This window comes from Macrobrachium rosenbergii, chromosome 45, assembly GCF_040412425.1.
Source record: "Macrobrachium rosenbergii isolate ZJJX-2024 chromosome 45, ASM4041242v1, whole genome shotgun sequence".
NCBI lineage: Eukaryota > Metazoa > Arthropoda > Malacostraca > Decapoda > Palaemonidae > Macrobrachium > Macrobrachium rosenbergii.
Genome location: NC_089785.1, coordinates 32,114,543 through 32,127,013, shown reverse-complemented (window position 1 = coordinate 32,127,013; position 12,471 = coordinate 32,114,543). Strand labels below are relative to the sequence as shown.

Genomic DNA, 12,471 nt, shown 5'->3' with positions numbered 1-12,471 from the left:
GATTTGCGAGAAGCAGCAAATATTGCTAATGTGACCTAAAGAAAAAGAAAACCCCCTTTTTTTTTTTTTCTTTTACTCTTATAGAAACTACAGCAAAATCTGAATAAGTCATCAAGCCAAATCTCTTCAATGAGTATTCAAAACATGAAATTTTGCAGATTCAGTTTCCTAAATTATTATTGTTATTATTAATTTTCATAAGATGAAACCTGTTCATATGGAACAAGCCCACAGCAGCTGTTGTGACTTGAAATTCAAGCTTCCAAAGAATATGGTGGTATTAAGAAGTAAGAGGAGGTAAAGGGAAATACGTAAAGAAGAGATCCCACGTATTGAAAAAAGAAATTATAAATTAATAAATAGATAAAAATTTATTAAAATGCAAGGAGAACAGCATTAGGGTAGTAATGCATTGCATTTTCACTTGAACTTCTGAAGTTCCAGTTGCAGGACATCCTCTGGGAGGTTGTTCCACAGTCCAACAGTGTGAGGAATAAAAGATCTCTGGAACTAAGAAGTTCAAAAGCAAGGCACATTTACTGCATATTGGTGCTGCAGTTCAGCAAATCTGGTTGCTCTTGGCAGGTAAAGGGGATCAGGGATCAGTTGTGAATGTGAACAATCTCTGTTGAAACAACTTATGAAAAAGTGACAAATGAGACCATCCGTCGATGGCCCAAGTCATAACTGCTGCTATTAGGAAACAGAAACCTACCACCACATACCACTCTATCCAAAAGAGATAACTTTCTGGCAGAAGCAGACATCCAAACGGAGAACAGTAATCTAGTAAAGAAAGCACAAATGACCTAAAACAGGTTGCATGGATTTTATCACTGTTATAAATATATGAGGCCTTAATAAATATATGAGGCCTTATGAGCAATACCTAACTTTCGTGCGGCATTTGCTGAAACTTTCATTAGATGTTTCACAGAAGTTAGCAAAGTTCCATCCACCTCAAGGGGAGGATGGCGTGGGAAATCTGTACGAGATCTGCTAATCAATTGTTTTACTGGAGCTCAACCTCATACCCCACCAACTACACCATTCACTGATCCGGTCCATAGCCCGATTGAGGCTGGGGGTGGCTTCATTCCTTATAAGTGGAGACTTTACTGTACCCACAAGTGTTGCATCATCGGCATACTGAACAATCTTGTTTTCCAGGCGAACAACCATATCACTTGTATACACTAAAAAAAACCATTGGACCAAAAAGACTACCCTGTGGAACTCTGGACAAAATAGGTCTTGGTTCACTAAAGATCCCATCCACAGCAACTTGCTGAAAAATGGATATTAATAACAACCCTACTTCATCATCTTCATTAACACTTATACATCAGGTTTTCTCTCTATGGTGTTTGATGTTTGGTGAGTTCTCCAAACCCCTTCTGTCATGTGCATGGTGTCTGATTTCCTAGCCAGTCTGTAGTCCTCGTGTATGCCTTAAACTTTTAATAACAGTTCTGCGCTATTACTTCATTATGAGACTTTGTGTCCATATCACTTACATCCTTGCATTTTGCATGCTGTTGAACCATGGGTGGTCAGGTTTATGAACTGAACAGGAGGGTAAAAAATCACCATCAGATAAAGATGCATTGTGAACAAGCTGTCATTTGTATTTTATAAGTCAGGGCATAAGCAAGTATTGCAGTCAGCCCTCCAATTTAGTGTGGGCTTGGGATTGGCAGGGATATATAAATGATTGACCTTTACAGTGCAAGAGCACAGTACGGTACCAGCTTGTAGGATAAGGTACTTGGAAGAGGTCACAAGAACCCTAAAGTCTCTGCATCACATGCCATTTAGCTTCTGAAAAGTTCTTTCAATAACTTTTCAAGAAATTTATCTATATAATAGCTTTGTGATTACTCCATAGCTTTACAAATTTAATGGCTTCAGCATTGCTATTGAAAAATAATTATATATGAAATGAATAAGCTTACCATTACCAAAGTCTGTTTCCTCATTTGTAGAAAAAAAGCATTCTTGAAGATATTGTACATGTAAAAGTTACCATTATACTTGGTATTTCACAAGGCAGTCTTTTTAGCTCAACACTCCATCTTTCATTTGGGCATATGACTTACTTAGTATGTCAAGACTTGCTGAAGAGTTTGAAGTTTTTAGCTTTTTTCATTTTGTGAAATTATAGACATGTGCAATATGCAAACTATGGCAGACCTAAAATTGACTTACCTCTTGTAAAATGATATGCAGTAAAGACAAAAATTTAAGTTTCAAAATGTCTGAAGAATTAATGATTTCAGTGTTTAAATCACAAAATGCACAGTTTTGGAACTCGTGTATGTTTATATTCCCTGATTTGTCTTTCTGCTTCCTTTGGAGTTAAAGCACTGCTCTCTTCTTTTTTCTACAGTCAGGCTGTATTCAGGCTTTTGATTACTCATCCATTTATTCTTAGTCTTAACACTAAAGAAAGATACTCAAAAGCACTGTTCGAATTTCACTTCATATAGACTTGCACATCATGTATGATCTACCAGAGAAAGCAACTGTTTTCTTGCTTTCTGCCTACAAACTTAGTCAGATAATCATAGCTTAATCGTTTAATAAATAAAAATTCACCATCACCATTGATGCTGCCGAATCGTTTTTCCTCTTAAGGGTTCCATCATTTTGACAAGTACTCACCACTTATGCCTGTCCTGTACACTCTTCGTGAAATATTTACAGAATTTTTTCTTAAATCTGAGCAGATTTAAATTTTTAGATAAAAATGTTTCAGAGATATGAAGTGCCAGTTCAGGATTTGTTTGGCTTGTTTAATTATATATTGCCATGCAGCATATAACACCTTACAGCTGAATTAATAGGTTGTATGAAAATGTCAAGGGTAGTCGAACATAAAGATAATTAGTGAGGTTACCAAAGGATGGATAGTAATCTTCTTTAAAATGGTTGTAATTTTTTTATATAACATCCATTTAGAAAAGACTTTGTTGTCCATCATTGTCCCTGCTTTATACTCTGTGATTTGTGCAATCTTGCAAGATACACCGAATAATATGTGGCAGGGAAGGTTGAACATCCACAGAAAGGTTTTAATCCACTACCTAGAACTAAGCCAGAGCCTGCATGTGTTCCTGATTTTCCGGAATGCTTTATGCTTTTGTTATATATTTTACTGTACGCACTTGGTGTGATGTCCAATGGGTTTTTCACACTGGTAATACTCTTATAATTTTTGCACTTGAAAATGCCATCTTTTTTCCCCCATGTTCATGTTTACTGTTAATATTTTTATGATACCTAATCTTAACATGTATATATTTGCCCCGCCCAGGACAGACCCTAACTAACTGAGGCATGACTGAAGGTCATGGAAAAAAAAAATAAAATAAAAAACAACAGAGCTCAGGCACTATAACATGTAGTACCCCACAAAATTCACGAGGGTTTACCAAGAATTAACGTGAATCACAAAGTTCAAAAAAACTTTACATTACGAGTACCAAAGCTACTGAATTTTAATGTTGAACCAAAGAAATGGAAAACTAAGTAATAACAGAAGTAAGTGTGGTTTTGTTCCCTAAAAGAGTTCAGAGGTCTGGTTAAACAAATCATTTATAACTAACTAACATGCAAAAATTAAAACACCTAGAGTTACAGGTAGGTGCAAAAATATAGATAAAATGAACAGGAAAACACAGAGGGCAGGGAAAGAGCTGCCTCCTTACTACAAACACAAGGAAAAAAATTCAGAGAGTAAATTGAAGAACAGATATAACGACAGTGATAATAGAACCCCCCTAGAAAGAATGGTGATGTTGACTCACTCAAGTCACGCTACATGATGAGGAGTGGAGCAAGGCTTTACATGTGGGTCTGGGCATATACACCAAGGACCTCTAATCTTCAGTAGTACAATTTACGTAACAGTTTTCAGGAAGCAGAGGTTTATTATTAATAAATAATTTAACCAGACCACTTAGTTAACACAGTTTTACAATGGCTGGCCTGAAGAGTTTGTTCTTTATGATTACAGCATATTAGATCTTGTTGAATATATATATTGCACAGAAGCAAGGCAACAAAGGAAGTAATTGGTTTGTAGTGAACAAGTCATGCTAAAGGTTACAGTTCAAAAATTTTTTAAAAGTATCTATAATATTGTACGTATTATGATATTGTTTGATGGCATCTTTTCTGCTTTTGAGTCATGGTGGTTAGGCCTTATAAGGTGGAATTATTTATTTTGAATTATGTGGAGAACAAATTTGTTGAAAACACTGGACCTTACACAGTTTCCTACCAAGTAATGTTACTTACTGATACCCTTTTAATAGCAACAGATGGCAAGCATTAACGAGTCCTCAGTGGATCAGGAAACAAAAGCTGCAGCAAAGGAAAAGGCACGAGAAGAACGGAGAGAGAGGAAGGAAAAGCGGAGAGTGGAGAGAGAAGCGAGGCGTGAAGCTCGGCAAAAGGAGAAGGCAGCACATCAGCTCAAGCAAGGAAAAGGTGGCCCAGAGAGAGAACAAGACAATCAAAATTCAGACACTGAGGATGAAGTGTTGATTAGGGTAAGGTTCATTTCCCAGATTTTAGTTTTGAGAGTATTCCAGAATTGTATTAAAGAAAATGAATTTCATGAATGAAAAAATTAGATTTTTATCATGCCATTTAGCCTAATTTGGATCCTTTGTTTTTTGGTATCAAGTAAGGTGTGTTCGAAATTAATTTCCAACAAACTAAAATTTTAAGACATTAAATTTTACTTTGGCGTAAAGTACCTTTTATCACAATGTGAACTCTTGGAGGTTGTTTGGTGGGTCTAAAACTAGTTCATGATGAAACACTCAGTTCAAGATTTCCCAAGTAATGAACTTGAAGAGTTGATATGTTGCTTGCTGTAAATTGTGAACTCAAAATATGCATTAGTTAGCAGAGAAATTTCTTTTGAGCTGCCACTACATTTGATGGAGATGAAGGTGAACTTCCCAACACCCTCTAGGTGTCATCCTAATGCTGTATTTATGTTTATGTACAACTGTAATTTACATCAGTCCCATGGGGTATTGTGGATAATACAGAAGACTGAGGTGTTACACCATCAGTTAAAGTTTAGTAAACAATGTTGTACAATAATTAAATCCTCTCTTGGTGTCTGTTGTCAGGAGGCCATTTATGAGGTGCCAAATATAGGCTCGCCAGTTCCAGAGTATGAAATAATGCAAGAGGAAGATGAAGAGGAGGATGAAGAAGAGGCCCTGTTGAAGAAAAAGCGTCGCCTTCCCGTACCTTTACCCCCTGCAGAAAAGGGTATTTTAATGAGCCCAAGCTATAGGTATGTGAAAAATAATTTAGTAGATGTTAGTAGTTATGCTCTAAATGTATGGGCTGTTGGTTTTGAGCTTGGAACATTGAATACTGCAGAATCTGGGACAATGTGTGAAGCAAGTGGAGTTAATTTTGTAGAAATTATAATACTGTTTTGAAATGTCATCTTTAATTCATCAAAATATTGTAATAGTTTGGCGACCGTATAGGTAAATGTTTTGCGTTCCATCCAAAGACTTTATTCCACAAGTTTTTCATTGAGATACTGTGCATTGCAAACACTTCATTAAGTTTTTCCAATATCTATAATGTAAGTTGTTCTTTCATGTTTTTGTCTTTCTCTGCTGATGACATAACAGATTTTTTAAACAGTAATGCTGCTAGAACTTTGTCCATTTAATATATTCTTCAGTTTCAGTCATTTTGAAGAATCCTCTTGTTACCCACAATTTTTCTTTTGACTTCTGTGTCAGTTACTTGGATGAATTTAAAATGATTGAAAACATTATTCCAAAGACGTTAAATACGCACACACAGTTTCTGATATATACGCAATATGTCTTGCACAGTTTCTCAAACATTAGTCCAGTTTTGGTGTTTGTATGCAACTCCTGCATACATAAACATTTTATTTCTTTCTTGTATTCAGTTTATTTTTTTTTCCTTTCGTCTACTTTTCTGAAAGCATGCTTTTAATTTCTTGTCTGCTGTAATTTGTTATTCCAGATACCGAGAAGAATACCATCCAAAAGCTGTGAAATTTGCAGATGGTATTTTGCCAGGCGAAGGGACATCACCGTCTGGTGGTGAAGAAATACATTCGCCACCTCCACCTGGTGGAGAAGTGGCAAAACCTAAAGAAAAGAAACTGCGCAAGAAACGGAAAGTTAAAGTTAAAATTATCAAAGAGGTAGGTATCACATAAGTGAATTTATAGTCTTTCAAACATTCTAAGATCGCTCGGGTGTGGCCAGGAAAAGAATACAGCACTGCCAGCTGTATTTATCCTTTTAAATCTCACCCTCGAGGTTAATCCCTTGTTTATGGCTTTACCGGAGGTCTGTCATTTAATGTACTTGGTTTTCTAAAGAAACAGCGTTGAGTAAAATTTGGTTGTTTTTAATGAATTCTCTCTATTTGTATGCTTAATAAAATAACAATCATACCATAATGGTGTTGAATGCATTAACAATTAAAATTTGTGCGGATGGTGCACCAGGAATAGCATTTCAAGCCATTTGATTATTGTCCATATTCCATTGTAGCAGTTATTTATAGGTTATGTGATTAGATTTTTTCAGTGCCTCTGCAGGTTCAATAACCAGTAAACTATTCATCATTTTGGAGAAAAATAATTTACCATAATTACAGGACCCACTTGTTCCTTGAAAATTAAGTATTTTAATATGTTACTAGTAATTTTGTTGGCCTGAAGGCGAAGGTGCTGGCACAGTGGGGAGGTTTGTTGCACTTTCTTCCTCCTGTGCTGTCCGTACTGTCCAGTGATACTGTTGTTTTTGATTCAGGTGGCCTTTTAAATGCCCTCACTCCCCATAAGGGGTAGTGCTGTCAGTTCACCTCACACGGTGCACTCCAGGCATTGCTTAAGGATCTTTGCAGCGTCTCTTCAGGCCCTAGCTGCAACCTCTTTTATTCCTTGCGCTGTACCTCTGTTCTTATTCTCTTGCTTCCATCTGACTTTCCATTTTCTCCTAACAATTGTTTTATAGTGCAGCTGCAAAAGGCTTTCCTCCTGTTACCCTTTAAAACCTTCTTACTGTCAATTTCTCTTTCAGCACTGAATGACCTCATAGGTCCCAGTGCTTGGCTTTTGGCCTAAATTCTATATTCTGTTCCATTCTGTTCTAAATGCCCTCACTGACTACGTGTCAGAGAAACAGGTTTGGCTGAGGCAGACAAAAATTATACCATATCTCTTTTTTTTTTTTTTATAAAAATGGAATAGGTTTGTATGGAAAATATTTTTAGTCAAGTATGTTTTTTTATTACCTTTAAATCAATAAAAATTTTTTATTTCACTTGAGCAGGCTCTAACAAAGCAAAACTTTTAATCATAACAGTGAAATGTTTGACACAGCACGAATTTCCTACTCACCCCACCTAGCGATCTTAGAATGTTTGAAAGAATATAGTTAGATTTTTTTAAAAACACAAATATTCCCTTTCATGCTACAGCATTGTTATAGACACTTGTTTCTCTTTGAAAGAAGAAAAACAGTAGTACCTCGCACATGGAGTCAGATTCCAGTGTCTCTGTCGGCTGCAAGAACATTAACCACTCTTTCCTTTAAAAATGCCAAGGTTTCAAAGGATACCTCCAAGAATGATAGTTAATTAAATCTCATCCCTTAGCTGCATCTTCCTGTATGAGAAATAGGCAGCATATGCAAAAGTGTTATAAATGTGAATATTCAGTCCACAGGATTAACCCTAACATGCAATGAGGACATAATCTTGCCAGAGGGCAGCAACTGACTTTTTGGGGGTGGAATAGGCACCCACACTGGTGATCATGGATTGTTTGCCATAAAAGTATGGTATTTCTATATTAATGGTCTCATATGAAAGAAATTAGTTTAATTGCATAAAAACTGATTTGTAATTTTTCATGGAACCTGATTGCTTGAGAGTTCCCATCTCTGAGTCCCCATTGACACACATTAGACTGGAATTGCCCAGAGATTAGGGCCTGCCCATGCCTGCTGCATACTTGCTGACTATTGTTTCCTTTTATTTCTTTTGAAGAGAAACTAGAGCTCTAGAGATGACTCTGACATTCAAAAGGGCTTATTACAAGTAATGGTATATATAAAAAATTAAAGTAATTTTTAAATAAAATCATATCTTTAATTCCAGTGAGGATCAATTTATGTTTTACTGTAAAGTGTTCAGTACCAATTATTAAATATTTAAATGCTGTTTGTTGACAAAACTAACTGGTTCCAGTGTTGAACATTTTTTCTGGACATGTGATTCCACCTTAAGGAATGTGTTTATTTGCAGTACAAGGTTAACGACGGGGATGACGATTCTCCTCCCCCACCACCTCCTGGCTCTCCTCCCCCATTAGCAGCCCTTAAACTGTACCCTGGGTATACACATTACAGTTACACTGCTCCAGGAACAGTTGTAATATATGCCCAACAGCCACAGCAGACTTATGGTAAGTGACTATATGGACAAAGTTTATCAGATATATTTGTATTATTGGATCTTAAGTACAAGGTGAATTATTTCTGCCTACAGCCTTACAAAGTGGAACCTGAGTTTGATGTACACTGTTATAAATATCAACTTACCTGTCTGTTAATGTATTCAGATTATAACGAAGTGGAGATGATTGTTGTCCTTTGTTGCTGATGCAAATATTTTCTTTGTATGAAACAAAATTGTAAAAGGAAATGCAGTTTAACAATAAATATGTCTATACTACTGTGCTTCTACGTCAATGCTGTATACCTAAATTTTCTGCCTGATATGCCACCAGTCAACTTCAGTGTCCCCACAAACCACTTGTTTTACCCATGCCATACTATATGCAATGGTGCAGTATAGCATGGGTAAAATATGAGGTTTGTATTTCAGAAACATAAAGATTTCTAAATTTTGTGTCTTTTACTGAAAGGGAAGTACTTTTAAAAGTGAAAATCTCATCTTGTGGTACGAAAGTAAGATCAAAATCCATGAAGAATACTGTTCCATTAAAATATTTATATGAAAACTTATCATGATATTCCCTCTGTATATATCCCAATGATTTTTCAGCCTATGCCTCTGGACAGACACAAGGGACAATGACCGTTCCAGGTGGAATGGTGATCCAACAAGGAACTAACACTCAACAACAGGCAGCTTTAGGAAGCTTGAGTGGCGTAACGCCAGGAGTGTTCCGTTACCCTGGCTATGTTTATACCACAGTTTATTCAGCTGGTCAACAGCTACAGTATGTCCTCCCAAGTTCCTTGACATCTCAGCCCACTACCTCGTCACCCCAAAAAATGGGCAAGAAATAGAAGTGCAGGGAGATTGTAGAATTCTCTATTTACAAAAAGGAAAAAAAACTTTACAGAGGGACTCTTTAGATGGTGTGTAATATTCACCTCTGTAAGGTAGCAGTGATAACCTACTTATATTTTTTACCTGGAAGTTCAGAATGTAAAAAAATATGAAATTTCATGGGTCATGAGAAGAAAATTTGTACATAGTACTGTTGATGATACAAACATTACCTTGGATACCTTTTTCTCATGATGTTAAGGCTCAGTTTTTGGAAAAGTCCTTGGTTTATTGGTTTGACTTTGGTGAATATACCAGAATTTTGCCCAATCTCAGAATATAAAGTACATAAAGTATGAGATTATGTGAGCCACATAGAAGTATGGAAATAATGATCTTGAATACATGTGAATTGTCATTGGTTAATAATGGCTGTGCTTTATAAAGCTGGCTTCTGGAGGTTCACAATACATTTGTTCAAATATGTTGAGAGGGGGAAAATAATCCATTTTATAATTTCTGTTGATGTGGAAAAAGGAAAAATTTACCCTAACATTTTAGCTGGTCATTTGTGCTGAAATTCTCACTTGTTTATAATTAAGCATAATAAATTTGGAGGTTCAGTGGACACAGGTTTAGCATTGATTTAATATTGGTTTGTCATACATTGATTATCAGTAACCCTTCCATTAATTGGGTGTGTGTGTATGTGTGTGTGTGTGTGTGTAGCTGGAAAAAAAGTGTAATCACTTTCAACCCAGACTGATATTTGTACAAAAAATTTGTACCATTAGTTCATAATTTTTAGACTGCCAGATATTTCTGTGATAAAAAATAGTACATAGGAAGAATAATACATTCACTTCCATGTAAAACCTTGTAAACATCATGGTAAGTTGTCCACAGTCTAATAATATTGCTTATCCTCAAATGCAGACCAATAAGTGGTCCAAACTTCTCATTGCAGCCATTTGAAATCCTTGTTTATTATGGGACAAAATGACAAAGGAAGACAGCCAGTAAAATGCAGATTTGCAATATGGTGGTGATACACATTTTAGGCTGTAGTCATTCATTCCTTGAGCAAGCCAAGATCGAATTTGCACAACACTTGAACATGTGAAAGGGCATTCTTTGACACCAAAAACAACACTAATATAGTTTGTTTGTTTGACAAGTAATTGCACGTTGCTAAGAAAGGAAGTAACTGGAGTGAGCTTGAAAATGTAAATATGTTCTTTTACTTTATTAATGTATATTTTGTTTATTTTTTAACTTTTAAGAGTTCAGTTTGTATTTGTATAGATGTACATGAAGTATTTCATATAATTTTTTATGCAATGTTTTGAGTATTTGAACTTTTTTAGTTTGTAGGTATTCTGAATGATAATTTATAGTGTAACACAAGAAGTGTTATTTCTGATGATTAAATATATGATTTATGATTAAAGGAAATTTTTTTTCAATTGCTTTCATTTTCATTTTCTTTCTTTTAAAGCTTCCTAATGATTTTAAAAACTACTATTGTGTACCTGGTATTCCACCATACAGCACAATGACCATACATATCATTTTAGATACGGTTGGCCCGTCATATCCCAGGGACTAGTTCCAGGAACCCTTTGTATCATAGAGTTTGTGTGTATTCAAATCTCTCAAGCATGAAATGACATAATACCGTACATGGTATCTGCACATATGTACATAACCATAGAGCAACCAGTTTTGTACAGTCCAAACTATAATCATCTCTAGATTGTGTACAATACACAAAGTGTGAATAACCTATCAGCTTACTGCGCCCATATGAAACTCAGGCAGTCCCCAGTTATCACTGATCTGGTTTTATGGCACTTGTCTAGCGACGAAAATCAGCGATTTTTGGTGCTGATTTCCCCTTATTGGCCCCGATAATTGGGTATTGGCGCCAATACGTACCTAACAGAGGTGCTAATCTCTGGTTATCGGCGATTTTCGCTTATCGTCACGCCATTGGAATGGAACCCCAGTTGATAACCCAGGACTACCTGTACATGTTCAGTGCTGTCACAACGAAGCCAGTACAGTAGTATCAACAAAAAGAACACTACCAGTCGGCAGACACATATAATTAACCTAAATGAGAAAATGTAAAGAAAATATAGTCAGTTAATAGAGGAAATACAAATTCATTCCCTCGCTGAAATTTGTGCTACATAATAGTAAATTTAACCAAGCGAGCCTAGGATTTGCTTTTACCTAACTGTAACTACTCTGTCTTTGGCAAGGAATTAGTTACCAGTACTTAGCAAGGAGGCAGTCATGTCACATTTTGGCACTGGCAATTTGAATATTTCTTTTAGAAACCTTTTGGGATTTCTTAATAATCTCTAGCACTTATCTTCAAACTTGCTAAAGTTGAGGACTCACTGTAAATGCTTAAAATTCTGAATACCATAGCCTACTCTGATTTGGTCAAAGAAGACCACCAACTCATATTTCTGAATACTATATCTGATCCAAAAGATTAGTCCTTCGAAGAAAGAGGAACACTGGAATAAAAAAAAAAAATTAGTTTGATGGCTGAGAAAAGGAATGAAATATTTAAGACTGCAGGGTCTGTCTGGCCTCTCACTGCACTGCTGTTGCAAACCTTCACTACTGAAGGAATATTGCATGACGTGCAAATAACTATCATAAAAAAATTTCTGTTTAACTCTTGAAGTCACCTTGCTGACTTTGCAACAATTTAATCCAATAGGATAATATACAAAAATGTCATGTAGTTTGTGCCAGAGTGATAAAAGCACATCAGTTTTGTCTTCTTTCTATGCTGGTGAGAGAACCAGTTCCTGAACAAAGGTTTTTAAGATTCCTAATACTTTTCTGAAAAGCACTAGGATTTTAGATTTACCAATGAAATGGAACAGAATATGGTGTATTCAGCAGAATGATGCCATTAATGTTTGCTACATCAGCAACACTGGGTTGGGCAATTGCTAGATGCCTTATGCAGGACAATAAAGAAACTGGAAATTAGGAGGGAGAAACATCTGGTCAAAATGGGGCCTGAAAAGCTGTCAGAGCAGGGGCACAATCTGCTAAATCTTGAGTATGATTACCCGCACACCATGTACAAAAATATACACCCATAAACTGTGC

At 36.0% G+C, this 12,471-nt stretch overlaps 1 protein-coding gene across 3 annotated transcripts in view; it reads left to right on the top strand.

Moving 5' to 3' along the window:
- Positions 1–10,796, top strand: part of LOC136829877 (uncharacterized) — a 79,262-nt gene extending 68,466 nt beyond the window's left edge. For 2 of the 3 annotated variants that reach the window (XM_067088942.1, XM_067088944.1), the window contains 5 exons: positions 4,320–4,556; positions 5,151–5,320; positions 6,040–6,223; positions 8,338–8,497; positions 9,100–10,796. In XM_067088942.1, coding sequence (XP_066945043.1) covers positions 4,320–4,556; positions 5,151–5,320; positions 6,040–6,223; positions 8,338–8,497; positions 9,100–9,347 — 999 coding nt within the window. In that variant the 3' untranslated portion in view covers positions 9,348–10,796. The remainder of the gene's footprint in view (positions 1–4,319; positions 4,557–5,150; positions 5,321–6,039; positions 6,224–8,337; positions 8,498–9,099) is intronic. The other variant, XM_067088943.1, reaches the window with a different exon arrangement.
- Positions 10,797–12,471: the final 1,675 nt, after the last annotated feature.